Genomic DNA, 13,145 nt, shown 5'->3' on the forward strand with positions numbered 1-13,145 from the left:
ACACTAATTTTATCGATAATGCGTTAAGTGGAAGCGCAAAGTTCACGAACGTGTAATTTCAATATCACTAACGGACAAATTGAGTCACGACCAAGCACTAACGTAGGACAAACAGTTGGCATTAGAAAATGAATTCTATCTCAATTAGGGAAAAAAGCGGGGACAACCTGACTGAAATTGATTTCGTTATAACGATGTTATTAGAACAGCACTAACGCTCAAATTTGCGCACTAACCTGCAATAACGTAGCACAAAGTTTGCCATTAGGAAGTCAATTCTATCTTAATTAAGAAAAAAAAAGCGGGGCTAGCTTGACGTCAAGTTGGCCCCGAAATTTAAATTGTTCATAACGTTGTTATTTTGATAGCACAAACGCTGAAATTTCTGCACTAACCAACACTAATACAGCACAAACGAATGGCATTATTTATTTTTCCCAGTCGAAAAGTGGTGGTTCCAACTTGATACTAATTGTAATGTGTCGTGCACTAATGATATGATATATAACATTAACGAGTACTAACGAAGCACTAACTATAGATAAAATCAAAATTGTGGTCTGCTGTAGGTTTCGTGCGTGACGTGTTTGCATGAAATTATAAGGAAAAAATGGAATTTTTTTTAAAGTATAGGCGTTATCTGTAAGGCATTAACAATGAGATATGCAGCACTAATGAGTAATAATGACGGGTATAATAAAAATTGTGGTCTACCGTAGTTTTCGCCTCTGGTTTGCTGGCATGAAGTTAACAGGTCACTAATGGCATTAAACAATGTAGCCGTAATCGGTGGATCACTGATGGTGGGATAGCGGCACTGGAAATACTTAAGAAGCACTAGTGACAGGTGTAATCAAAATTGTGTTCTTGTGCGGATTTGGTCTATGTCTCCTACCATAAAATTAGCAGGCCAATACTGCCTTTCTTAAAAAATATAGTCGACATTGTGCAGTACTTATTATAAGATATGGAGCACTAACGAACACTAACGATGGGATGTGTGGCACTAGAGAGCACTAAAGAAACACTAATGACAGATGTAATCAAAATTGTTGTCTGCATAGATTTCATCCCTGCTCTGCTGCCATAAATTTAGCAGGCAAAAAATGTTTTTCTTGAAAGATGTAGCCGTTAGCTTTGAGGAACCAACGGTCTGACATGCGACACTAACGAGCACTCATGAAGCACTAATGAAGAGTGTAATCTAAATTGTAACCTGCTTTAGATATCGTCCCTGTTCTGATGGCATCAAGTTGGCATCCCAATACTTGCTTCTTAAAAAATGTAGCTGTTATTCCTGAACCATTAACGATGGAATATGCTGCACTAACGACCACTCGTTAAGCACTAATGAAGGATGTAATATAAATTGTGTCTTCTCTGGTCCCTAGTATGCTGGAATGAAGTTAAAAGACTAGTAATGGCTTTATTAAAAACGTAGCCCATATATATGGAATATTAACGATGGGATATGCAGCACTAACGAAAATTAACGATGGGATGTACGGCACTAACGAAGAAGTAATGACAGATGCACTAACGGTTTCATATGAGGCACGAAAGAGCACTAATGAAGCCTAATGACGGGCGTAAGCAAAACTGTGTGTCTCCCGTAGATTTCGTCACTGGTCCGCTACCATACTATCATCAGATCAATATTGGCTTTCTTAAAAAGTGTAGCCTTTATCACTGGATCACTAACGGTGGAATATGCGCACCTGACGCGTGCTGCTGAAGCACTAATTGCATATGAAATCAAAATTGTACCCTCCAGTTGATTTTGTTCCTCGTTTCCTGGGTTGAGGTTAGCATGTCAACAATGGATTTCTTTAAAAATTGTAGCCGTTATATATGCAATACTAACGATGGGATATGCAGGACTAGCGAACACTAACGATGAGATGTGCGTCACTAACGAGCACTAATGAAGAACTAATGACAGATGTAACCAAACTTGTGGGTTGCCGTCTATTTCGTCCCTCGACTACTGGCATGAAGTTACCAGGCCAATAATGGTTTTCTTCAAGAATGTACCCGTTATCTGTGAAGCACAAACGATTGGATATGGTGCACTAACAAACACTAACGAGGAACTAATGACGGGTGTAATCAAAATTGTGGTCTGTTGTAGGTTTAGTGCGTGGCTTTTTTTGCATGAAATTATGAGATGAAAATGAAGTTTGTAGAATTTTAGACCTTAACTGTGGAACACTAACGATGGAATATGCAGCACTAGCTAACACTAACAAGTCACTAATAACGGTTGTAATCAAAATTGTGGTTTGCGTAGATTTGGTCTTGATCTGCTGGCATGAAATTAGCAGGCAAAAATGTCTTTCCTTAAAAATATATTCGTTTTCTGTGAAGCACTAGCGGTGGTATATGGGGCACTAACGACTACTAACGACGCACTAATGACGGATGCGATCGAAATTGTGGTCTGTCGTACATTTCGTCCATTGTCTGCTGCCATTATGTTGCAGCCATTAATGTTTTTTTTTAAATGTACTTATTAACTATGAAGCAATAACAATATAATAATCTTCAGTAACAAGTACTAACGAAGCACTAATGACAGGTGCCATCTGTCGTAGGTTTCGTCCCTGGCGTGCTGCCACAAGTTAGCAGGCCAATAACAGCTTTTTACAAATTTGTAGGCAATATCTATAGAGCAGTAACGATAGGGCATGCGCCACTAACGACCACTAATGAGTGCAATCGAGATTGTGCTCTGGGGTAAGCTCTGTGGGACGTGTGACATGCAGTTACGTGAGGAAAATCGATTTCTTAAATATTACACTGTATATATTCGTTGTCTTTGAAGCACTAACGATTGGATGTATAGCACTAACGAGCACGAACGAAGCACAAACGATATGTGAGGTTGACATCGTGATCTCCCATAGGTGGCTTGTCAGCTTCATGAAACGGGCCTATTTTGTTACGCAAAAATCTGTATAAATAGAAGCAGTAACATTAATGTTTATCGCAATAACGAGTACTAACGCTGCTCGATCCGGCAGTTTCATTTCTGGTGTGATTTCGATATGTTCGCCTGCTGGCATGGAGTTAGCAGACCAATCAAGCCAATACTAACTATTAAAATTGAGACGTTATTTTCCTAGAAATAACGATGGGGTTTGTGGCAATAACGAACACTAACGAAGCACTAACGACGTGTGAAGTCGAAATTCTGGCCTGCCATATGTGGTCTGTCAAGTTCACTGGCATGAACTTAGCAGGCCAATAGTGATTGTTAAAAATTGAGACATTATTCTTGTAGCACTAACGATGGGGTTTGCGGCACTAACGAGCACTAACGAAGTACTAACCATCTGTGAAGTCGAAATTCTGGTCTGCCATATGTGGACTGCCAAGTTCACTGGCATGAAGTTATCAGGCCAATAGTGATTGTTAAAAATTGAGACATTGTTCTTGTAGCACTAACGATGGGGTTTGCGGCACTAACGAACACTAACGAAGCACTAACGATCTGTGAAGTCGAAATTCTGGTCTGCCATATGTGGTCTGCCAAGTTCACTGGCATGAAGTTAGAAGGCCAATAGTGATTGTTAAAAATTGAGACGTTATTTTTGTAGCAGTAACGATGAGGTTTGCGGCACTAATGAGCACTAACGAAGCACTAACGATCTGTGAAATCGAAATTCTGGTCTGCCAAGTTCACTGGCATGAAGTTAGCAGGCCAATAGTGATTGTTAACAATTGAGACGTTATTTTTGTAGCACTAACGATGAGGTTTGCGGCACTAATGAGCACTAACGAAGCACTAACGATCTGTGAAGTCGAAATTCTGGTCTGCCATATGTGGTCTGCCAAGTTCACTAGCATGAAGTTAGCAGGCCAATAGATATTGTCAAAAATTGAGACGTTATTTTTGTAGCACTAACGATGGGGTTTGCGGCACTAACGAAGCACTAACGATCTGTGAAGTTTAAATTCTGGCCTGCCATAGGTGGCCTGCTAAGTTCATGCTACGTTCATAATACTGACCCTTTTTGTTGCCCTAAAAACTGTATATATAGAAGCACTAACGTTAATGTTTATAGCACTAACGAGCACTAACGTTGCTCGAACCGGTAATTTCACTCTTGGTGTGATTTTGATATGTTGGCCTGCTGGCATGAAGTTAGCAGGCCAATAATAACTATTAAAATTGAGACGTTATTTTTGTAGCACTAACGATGGGGTTTGCGGCACTAACGAGCACTAACGAAGCACTAACGATGTGTGAAGTCGAAGTTCTGGCCTGCTATAGGTGGCCTGCTAACTTCATGGACATGAAAATGAATCATATAAACAAACAACGCAGTTTGAGCTCGTGGGTTTGAGGGGTGAGGGGAAAGAGGGCAAGTTATGTATATTGCCCAAGGTCAAGTTGTGTATATCACCCACGTGTTGAAACGAAATGGAGATAGAACAGAACAGACCTTCCTGTTGCTGGCTCATAAATTATATCCGTGGTGAAATGTTTAGACTATAACAGCAGGAAAACCTGATTGCCTAACGTCCCTCTGTACGTCGCACTGCTAGCTGTGGGAAAAAAAGAAGAGCTTTCTTTCTTTCGTAGAATAAAGGACCAGTATATATTGAAATACCATGACAAATATTCCCTGCGAAACATTTATGAAATCTTGTGAAACGTAGTGTTTTTAAAATTTAAAAGCCATTCTTTTTAAAAATCACAAACCTAAATTCTTATCGCTGTTAAACACTAGATAAAAGTAGGAATAGCACACTTATTTTTTAAAATGATGTTCCTTATTGTATGAAGAGATAGTCCATAGCGAAAGGAAACAAAAACGTTGGTTCTCAACCGGTGTGTCGCTGGTCAAAGTAGACCTTTCGCCTCTGTCAGTACAGTGACAGCGGGAAAGAACGGATTTACACTTTTGACAGTGTACTGTCAATGGTAAAATAAAGGTCAGCCGTTTGATATCCAAATTACATTTTTGTTGGAAGAAAAATACTTTTTAGTTTTTTCGGACTAGTTTGATTGTTAAAAACCGTATTTTCCGATTATTTTACAACAATGACATTTTGCAACAATGCTGCGAAATGTTGTTCAGAAACAACATTAGTACTTGGAGGCACTAGAAATGTGCAATTAACTGGATATTGAAAATATGTATAAAATGTAATAATAGATGGCTAGAATAAGGAAAATATATGTCAGATGTCCCAGAAATACAGGATTACATTATAAATAGTTTCAGTAAAGGATTCAAACATATATTGGGATAGGTTTACACTAACTGAGTCTAAATTATCGAAGGTCCCAAAGGTGTATCATTTATGTTATTTCTTCATATTTTTTGAAAGCCCTCATTATGGAATAACAATAAACCCATGTTTCCTTTTTATTTTACATGGAAACTCAGAAAGCAGTTTTTCTTCGAAGTAATGCACAAGTTTACATTACATTTTGTGCAAACAATGTGTGAATATCCATTCGGGCAAAACCTGCACCTCCCTTGCTTCTCATAGTTTGGCCAATGTGCTAACAGGTCGTACCTCCCTCACATCCCTAACTGGCATTGCTGACACCTTCCTTTACTTGTCAGGTACTGTATCTTCGCTCGGACTTCGTCTTTTTCTTTCGATTTTGCCTGCTTTGCAAAGAGCGTGTCCAATGCTTGCTTGAAACCTTCCCAACGAATAATCATTCTTTCTTCCTAATTGATCTTGATGGCGCCTATACAACAACCAACCATTCACTACTGCAACACCTATACACCAATACACAATTCTCATGTACCATTTTATTGATCTTATATCAATTCTGTGTAGTTCGAGGACCATATCCGCTTTGTCCACTCCACCCATGAACCTATTGTATTCTTTCACAATATACGACTGACTCACCTGAACTGAACACTTCTCTGCTGCACTCTATCGTTTGGCAGTTCCTTGAGGTTCGATGGCCGCGTAAGTTGATAAAAGGTTGATAGCTTTTCGGTCATACCAGCGCACTAAAGCAGCGTTATTATCAGTTTCTACTCTCCAGTCAAAACTTCCACGTCCCTTTTTCTTCAATTCTGTTTCATTCATCAGAGAAAATTTCTCCATTCGTTCAGATCTGACAGTGCCAACGCAAAATATCTGCTTCTCCTTCAAAGCTATTGCTAACTGGAGAGATGAGAACCAATTATTAAAAGTAAATTTTGAAATTCTTTCCGGATGGACTTTTTGAACAAAGTGCCATTACTATATCTCCAGAGAAACCTAAACCAACCTCTTCCCAAGATCCTTTATCAATGTAAATATTGAAATCATACATTATTCCGGACGCTCCAGTTCTCATAAAAATTTTAAACCCCCACTTGTGAGGTTTGTTTCTCAAATATTGCTTGATATTGCTTCTCCCCATCAACAGATTGGTATTCTTCTGGGTTAACAGCATTCATATTCGATGCTAATTCCTCCAAAAGGGGCCAAACTTTGAACAGTTTATCATACTCTTTATCAGAACTTGGTTTCTGATTCTGATTATTGTTTAGGTGAAAGTATTATGTATGTTGTTAGAATCTGCCCCTACTCATAACATCTGCAATGGGTGGATATCGACATTCTGTAGACCAATGCATTCTCATGTTTGCCATTTTCACTAAACCAGTCTGAAGCCAGATGGCGAGAAGTTGTTCAGATATTTACTTCTGTAATTTAATTGTGGGTATTTAATATATTTTCTTTTCTCAAGTGTTTCTTTTTATTTAAATATATGTTATTTTGTGCTTGTGAAAACTTGCTGCCAGTGTTCGCTCCCGAATTGACCATTTGAAGTTTTCTTTTTATTCTACAGGTAAAAGAAGAGATAACTTTAATGTATAATTATTTTGGTAATTTCACATAACCTACTGTTACTATAGTGTCATATATATGGATGAATTGAAATTTAGATTTGAGGATATATATATTTAAATCTTGCTGTATTTGCTTTATATCTATATATCTATCTATCTATCTATCTATCTATCTATCTATCTATCTATCTATATATATATATATATATATATATATATATATATATATATATATATATATATATATATGTGTGTGTGTGTGTGTGTGTGTGTGTTTGTGTGTATAGTATTCTTGTTCATCATCTCGTTAGTAAATTGTTCACTGGTATATCTTTTAAAGGAGGAGAATATTTTGATCCTAGAAAGTCTTTATTTATACGATATCTGCCTAAGACGGGTATCCAATCTAATAACGTGCCTTTATGTATGTAACTTATAAGCTATTCTTATGATGCTAGGAAGCTTTGCTTATAATTAAATTATGTAACTAGTGGCAACGTGTTTTTCTTGACATCCGGTGGGACGTTTATGATACATTGCGTAAACAATTGTTTAAAACTCTCACCAGCATGAGGCTTTTAGATATATAATTAGTTTCTGTGAATGCCCTTGATGTCTGTACTATGTATTAAACATGCCCTAACGTGTAGAGAAAGATAAGGTATCTTCAGATACTATATCCGGGTTGGGTGTTGTTCGTATAGGGACGCCACCTAAATATAGATAAAATTGAAAGATTGTTTCTAATAATTCATAGGTTAGCGGAAATGTTACACAAATTAGCTAGGAAAGTGGATTCGGTAACTTCTGACGTCCCTGTTAATAAGGATCTCTCGGGATTTCATAGGCCAACGAGTGCTATCCATACTAGTATAACGTTTAATACTAGAGGCCATAGTGATCATACAAGTTCCATCTCCGTACTAATTCTTCTCTCTTCTACTGCTTTGAAAGTGTTAAACAGATTTGTAGAAAATCTTGCAATTTGTGATGTTAAGAACTTTTTACAAAACAGCAAGAATCGACTGTTGGTTAATCATTATTAGACACATCGTAAAAGCAGTGACTTTCGATCACGTAGCGTAGTTCAGCCTCATGTACGAAATAGAATGGGTAATATCCAAAAGGCCTAGTTTCTAATTTTTAAGAGGTTTTTGATACTCAGCAGATTCGAACGTCAGACTGTGATGTACGAACCTTCCCTCCACTAGTTAGGAAAGGTGGTATATTTATTGAAGTCAATGTTTATGACAAGAAATACTTTGCATATTTGGACAGTCTTCAAGTGTTAATTTTACAAGCACCGGAGTGCTACAGTATCTACTACAACATGATTTGAACTTAAAAATATGTGTTAAGAATATGTGGGACGTACTGCTACGAACTATCCTTTAGTGAACAATAAATATTGTTTCCTTCCAATGGTCACAATGGTCGATATATTAATTTAGGAGTGTATTTTATTGAACCGACTGCTTTTTAATTGAAGGCTAAATAACGAAGCGTATTCTTCCTGATTTCATTTTCAGGATGACGTATATTACCAAACCTCTTTTTATGTGTTTGTGTTTAGGAACACAATGCCTGAAATATGGAAAATTGATGCCTTGACAAATCAAGCATGGGAATGTGTGTTTAATCTTAGGGAATAGCTCGATGCCATACTAAAGTGTTCGACTAACACATGTTTTCTGCTGTAGTCAGGCTTTTAGTGTAACGATAATTATACGTCAAAACGACTTTGCATAAGACCCTAAGTAACGATTGTTTTCTTTACGATTTTGTAAGCAATCATAACGCAATACTAATTAGTTTATTTATTTTTACAGATACTTTCTTCAGGCATAATGTTAAGTAATATTTTTGTTTTAATATATTGGTGATTCGTTTCCCAGAAAATGTCTCTTGTTGTATTTTTATGGAAAATAAATGTGTCAGTGTCAGTTTATGTGAGAGTTGTCAAAGGTTTCTTAGCGCGGCTTCACTCTAGCTGCCTAGAGGGCATTACTGATCATGTAACTATACATTCTGGCCATGTTTCCAGGTGAGCAGTGCAGGTTTCAGAAGGATCATACTCCTTTTCATAAGACTTATTTTGTGCTGCAATTGGTTAAGAAATACAGCGGTTAATTCAATTGCTACAATGGCTCACAAACTCATTCGACTTAACCGAATTTTACATTTTCGGAAGGTATATCATTAAATATCAGATTCAAGTTCATAGCATAATTTACTAGGGCTAAGTGATTTTTGTGTTACTGATGTAGGGTGGAATATCTCCAGGTAACTACTAAAGCCTCACAGCTTCCATGCCGAAACTCATTACTGTTGTACTGCGAGCCAAAATTGGATATTCTAATTTATACGTATGTAGGCATAATATTTTGTATGTTGAGCTAGTGTCCATCGTTCAGGCGGTTAAATATACGGTACAGTATATCAAAAGATGTGTATATTCAACAGTAATCTACTTTTTACGTTATTTTCCTGTTAAGGGTGTAATAAATTCTCAAAGTTTTTTTTCTATTTTTTAATGATTATCATTTCGTCAAGGACAACATACTCTCGCATAGTAGACTAAGTTTACTGCCGGTTAGTGCCAACTTATCATGTGCAAGACGTACTTGAAAGATTCTGACCCATGTACCAACATAGAGTAAAAAGTTACTACCGTATCGTGGTTTCTTCACGATACGAGATTGCGATTACTGTAACGGAAAAGTGGAGTACTGATAAGTGTGAAAATAATTTAGCAGGACATGATTGATCATATCACAAAAGTCCACAGGAACACAGATGCTCTTTTGGATGAAGACTGTAGACGAGAAAATTGCGCACCTTATTACTTAGATATCGCTCAATATGATAATACCACTTGTGACTTGAGTAATTTATCACTTATCTACAATATACAGCCACAAACGAAACCAAAACAGAACAGACTTTTAATTCTGAAAACCATAATTGTTTTTCATTTTCTTTTTATTCCCACACCAACAATAAAAAGCATATGTCAATGATAATAATGAATGTCGAAGATATGAACCTTATCCTGCTTCTAACGTTAAATAAGTAGAGTATTTAATGATTCCTTTTTCACTGGTAATTGACGCCTTACCAGTAGGCGACACTGGAAAACCTTGTTAACTGTGGGATTTAAGTATACGTGCGATAGAAAATTCTGTGAATTTCTTGCTATTATATGCACCAGTTTGGAAATCACTTCATTCCATAACGATTGTAGTCTGGCACAGCAGACACATTATAATCTACATACAGGGATTGTGCTTACATTACTTCACTGTACCTTCTGTCTGATGATCTGTTACTGTCCTACAGTCAGCAGGAAGTTCAAGGCTTCCTTAAATAGTATTCAGTACGTTGGGACTTGAGAAAAACCTAGCAGCATAAGAATATTGCTTCCCGTGGGATGAACATAATTTGGTAAGAAGGAAGATGAGTGAAACTTCATATTTAATAGATACTGTTTGGATCACTTCATGCATCCAGTGTCGTGAAAAGAATTTAAAAAATATATAGAAAATTAGAAGGACAAAATTACTGTGTAGAAATGCATAAAAGGGAACCAATGAATTAAGTTGTATCAACCCAAATGCGTGAGTGCCTCACACCGACTGATAGGACCTGAAAACCTAAAGGCTGTCAACAGTAGGGATTTTTTTAGTTTCTCTTTAGTATGTCGGAACCTACAAACGCATTCAAACTAAGATCAACATAAGCTGTACAGGCTCGTTTGATGTTCGAGTTTTGTTCAAAACAGGTTATGTGTATATCATATTTAAGAATGTGTTGATCTAGATTTTAAGTTTCTAATCAGTAATAAAAGAATAAACTGCTATCTAAGCAAATTTAACTGTTTATTTCCTTACCGTAGGTACTTTATAATCCGAAAGAGTAAGGTCCTCTATTGCCATTCTAGGAACAAGCGGTACAATCGGTATCATCCTTTGGACTTCATGTATGAACGCAATTGTATAAGGCATTCTAAAAACAAGAAGATAACAATATATTTAGTAAGATTAAAATAAAGTATATTACAATAGTAAAATAATGATAGTGTTATGTGTTCAATTATATTTCGAAGGGAAAGAAAGTATAAATATAGGTTTTCTGACTATATTTTAGAATTACTTAATATAAAATTATCATATTTTTATTTCTTACCTTTTCATATGACTTTTGAATGATGGCGAGTTGTCTATACCTACAACTTCCTCTATTTCCTTTCGGACCCTTTTTTGGACCTCGGGATATAACACCAAGTACAATATTATAAAGCTTAATGTGTTGCTTGCAGTGTCCAATCCAGCAAATAGTAAATCCATTATTATATCAATGGAAGTTAAATCTGTAAATAGTAAGACAATGTTAACTTATGGTTTATTAAAGGTGAGATTTCTATACAATGTTGCTCCACTCTTATGATAGTTCATTTCAGACACCATCAGTAGCCAAATCGTACTTGCCACATGTGAAGCAGGGTTTTGTCTACAGTTAGGGCAAATTAAGGACATTCGCGATTATCATACTTGTAACGGTTACTGTTTTTAAAGAGATAGATGTTCTAGAGCTAATGTAGATGGATAAGTTTCTCAGTGTCGGAAAAAGTTAAACCTGGAACAATCGATTGCAATGTTCTACCATCCTTGAGGAACCGAAAGCTTACTCAGAAGCTGCAGAAAAAGCAATTAGCTTGGAGATGTCATTGCGAATGTACGGTATTACGTCAAAGACCAAAACATACGACCACACTACGAAATAACAGCATGTGTTCGATGCTGTTAATATGATCTGCAACCCGATGCTGTTAACCCAACTGCAATTAACCGGATCATCTGACCACACAGAAAAAGCAATTCTGTTGTATAGCAAAGAGATGGATTACTCTATAATTAGGATTTAAAATGCTCTGTGAAAATATTCTACTAACCAAGAAGAAATGTATAGTTAACTTTATGGTGCTATTTCCGACGAATGAACTAATGTTACAGACAGTTTAAGGATTAATACTAAACAACAGAACGTTAAATCGATGAAGTTATAATAATTATTCAGTAGTTATAATAATTGTAGTAATATCCAGTTTGTTAATAAACTAAATTACGCACATATGCAAATTGGGACTAATACATTTTTAAATTTATAACCAGTAAAATTCAGATTTCTATCACTTAAATATTTTGACAATATGCATTTGTTTATACCCTGTAAAATAGAAAATTTAAAAACGAAAATCGTCTTTGAGATTTTATATATATATATATATATATATATATATATATATATATATATATATATATATATATATATATATATATATATATATATATGATTTTATGTTGAATACAGTGGGATAATATATAGCATGTCTTAGATTTCATAAATGTCTCTTTCAATTAATTCATTTTTTGATAACACAAAACAGTACAACCAATGTAAACAAACAGTGAACATCATATTTCTTTAAGAACGAGCTGAGATCGTTGAAGAGTATGGAAGTTAATAATTTTCTTATAGATAGGTTTGTGTACAGGGAGTATGTAGAACTAAAATTCATTTATAGACAATTAACAACTTTAATACAAAGTTAACCACTGTCGTTAAGAAGAATTTCTCCGTTCATCCATATCAAAAATCGGAGATAAAAATGACAACAGTTCAAAAAATGTTAAAGCACAACCATAAAAAATCTGAACGCGCCAAGGAAGTCCTGAATATGATGTAGAATACATGAAATACGAGTTGGAGAACTCATTCTCCGCCCACGGAGACCAAATTAAGTACAGTAGTTCAAATTGGAGGTCTATATCTGGAAAGAAAGTATCTGTTTTCCTTTGTGCTAACTTTGTGCATCTAAATTGATACAAGTATCTGCAGTAAGCTCAACGCTGACTTAATCAGCCAAGAGTGTCATATATGAAGAGAGACAGCTATTAACACAATCCAAATATGTTGCAAATAATTATTGACTATCTTGCGTTGCGTGAGAGTATTTACTATTTAATACGCTATCGAACGAGGACTTATATCAATTGTACAATTGTTGGATGTGCAAAATCTATACCCTACACCCTGGGAACTGCTGAGAAGAACTATTTCTTAACTATTACGTGTATCTCCTCTATCCGAAATCGCTAGGGCCATAGAAAGCAATTGACACTGCTAATCGTAGTGGGATTTTGAAATGAGGATATTGGGTAACTATATCAAATCTACACCCTTGGGCTCACTTAAGATATTTTGTTCTCCATAGTTGTTTTACGTGTATCCTCCATACCCAAAATCGCTTAAGTTTTCTCCTCT

The 13,145-nt window shown here is 36.0% G+C and overlaps 1 protein-coding gene across 1 annotated transcript in view; it reads right to left on the reverse strand.

Annotated features, from left to right (window-relative positions):
• Positions 1-13,145, reverse strand: part of LOC145692175 (methyl farnesoate epoxidase-like) — a 52,873-nt gene that overhangs the window by 16,236 nt on the left and 23,492 nt on the right. Inside the window, exons 4-5 of the mRNA XM_081767473.1 lie at positions 11,007-11,190; positions 10,712-10,826 (exon numbers count right to left, since the gene is read on the reverse strand). Of these exons, the coding sequence (XP_081623599.1) occupies positions 10,712-10,826; positions 11,007-11,190 (299 nt within the window). The remainder of the gene's footprint in view (positions 1-10,711; positions 10,827-11,006; positions 11,191-13,145) is intronic.

The sequence above is a fragment of the Thermobia domestica genome, chromosome 8, assembly GCF_964235325.1.
Source record: "Thermobia domestica chromosome 8, izTheDome1.hap1.1, whole genome shotgun sequence".
Taxonomy (NCBI): Eukaryota; Metazoa; Arthropoda; class Insecta; order Zygentoma; family Lepismatidae; genus Thermobia; species Thermobia domestica.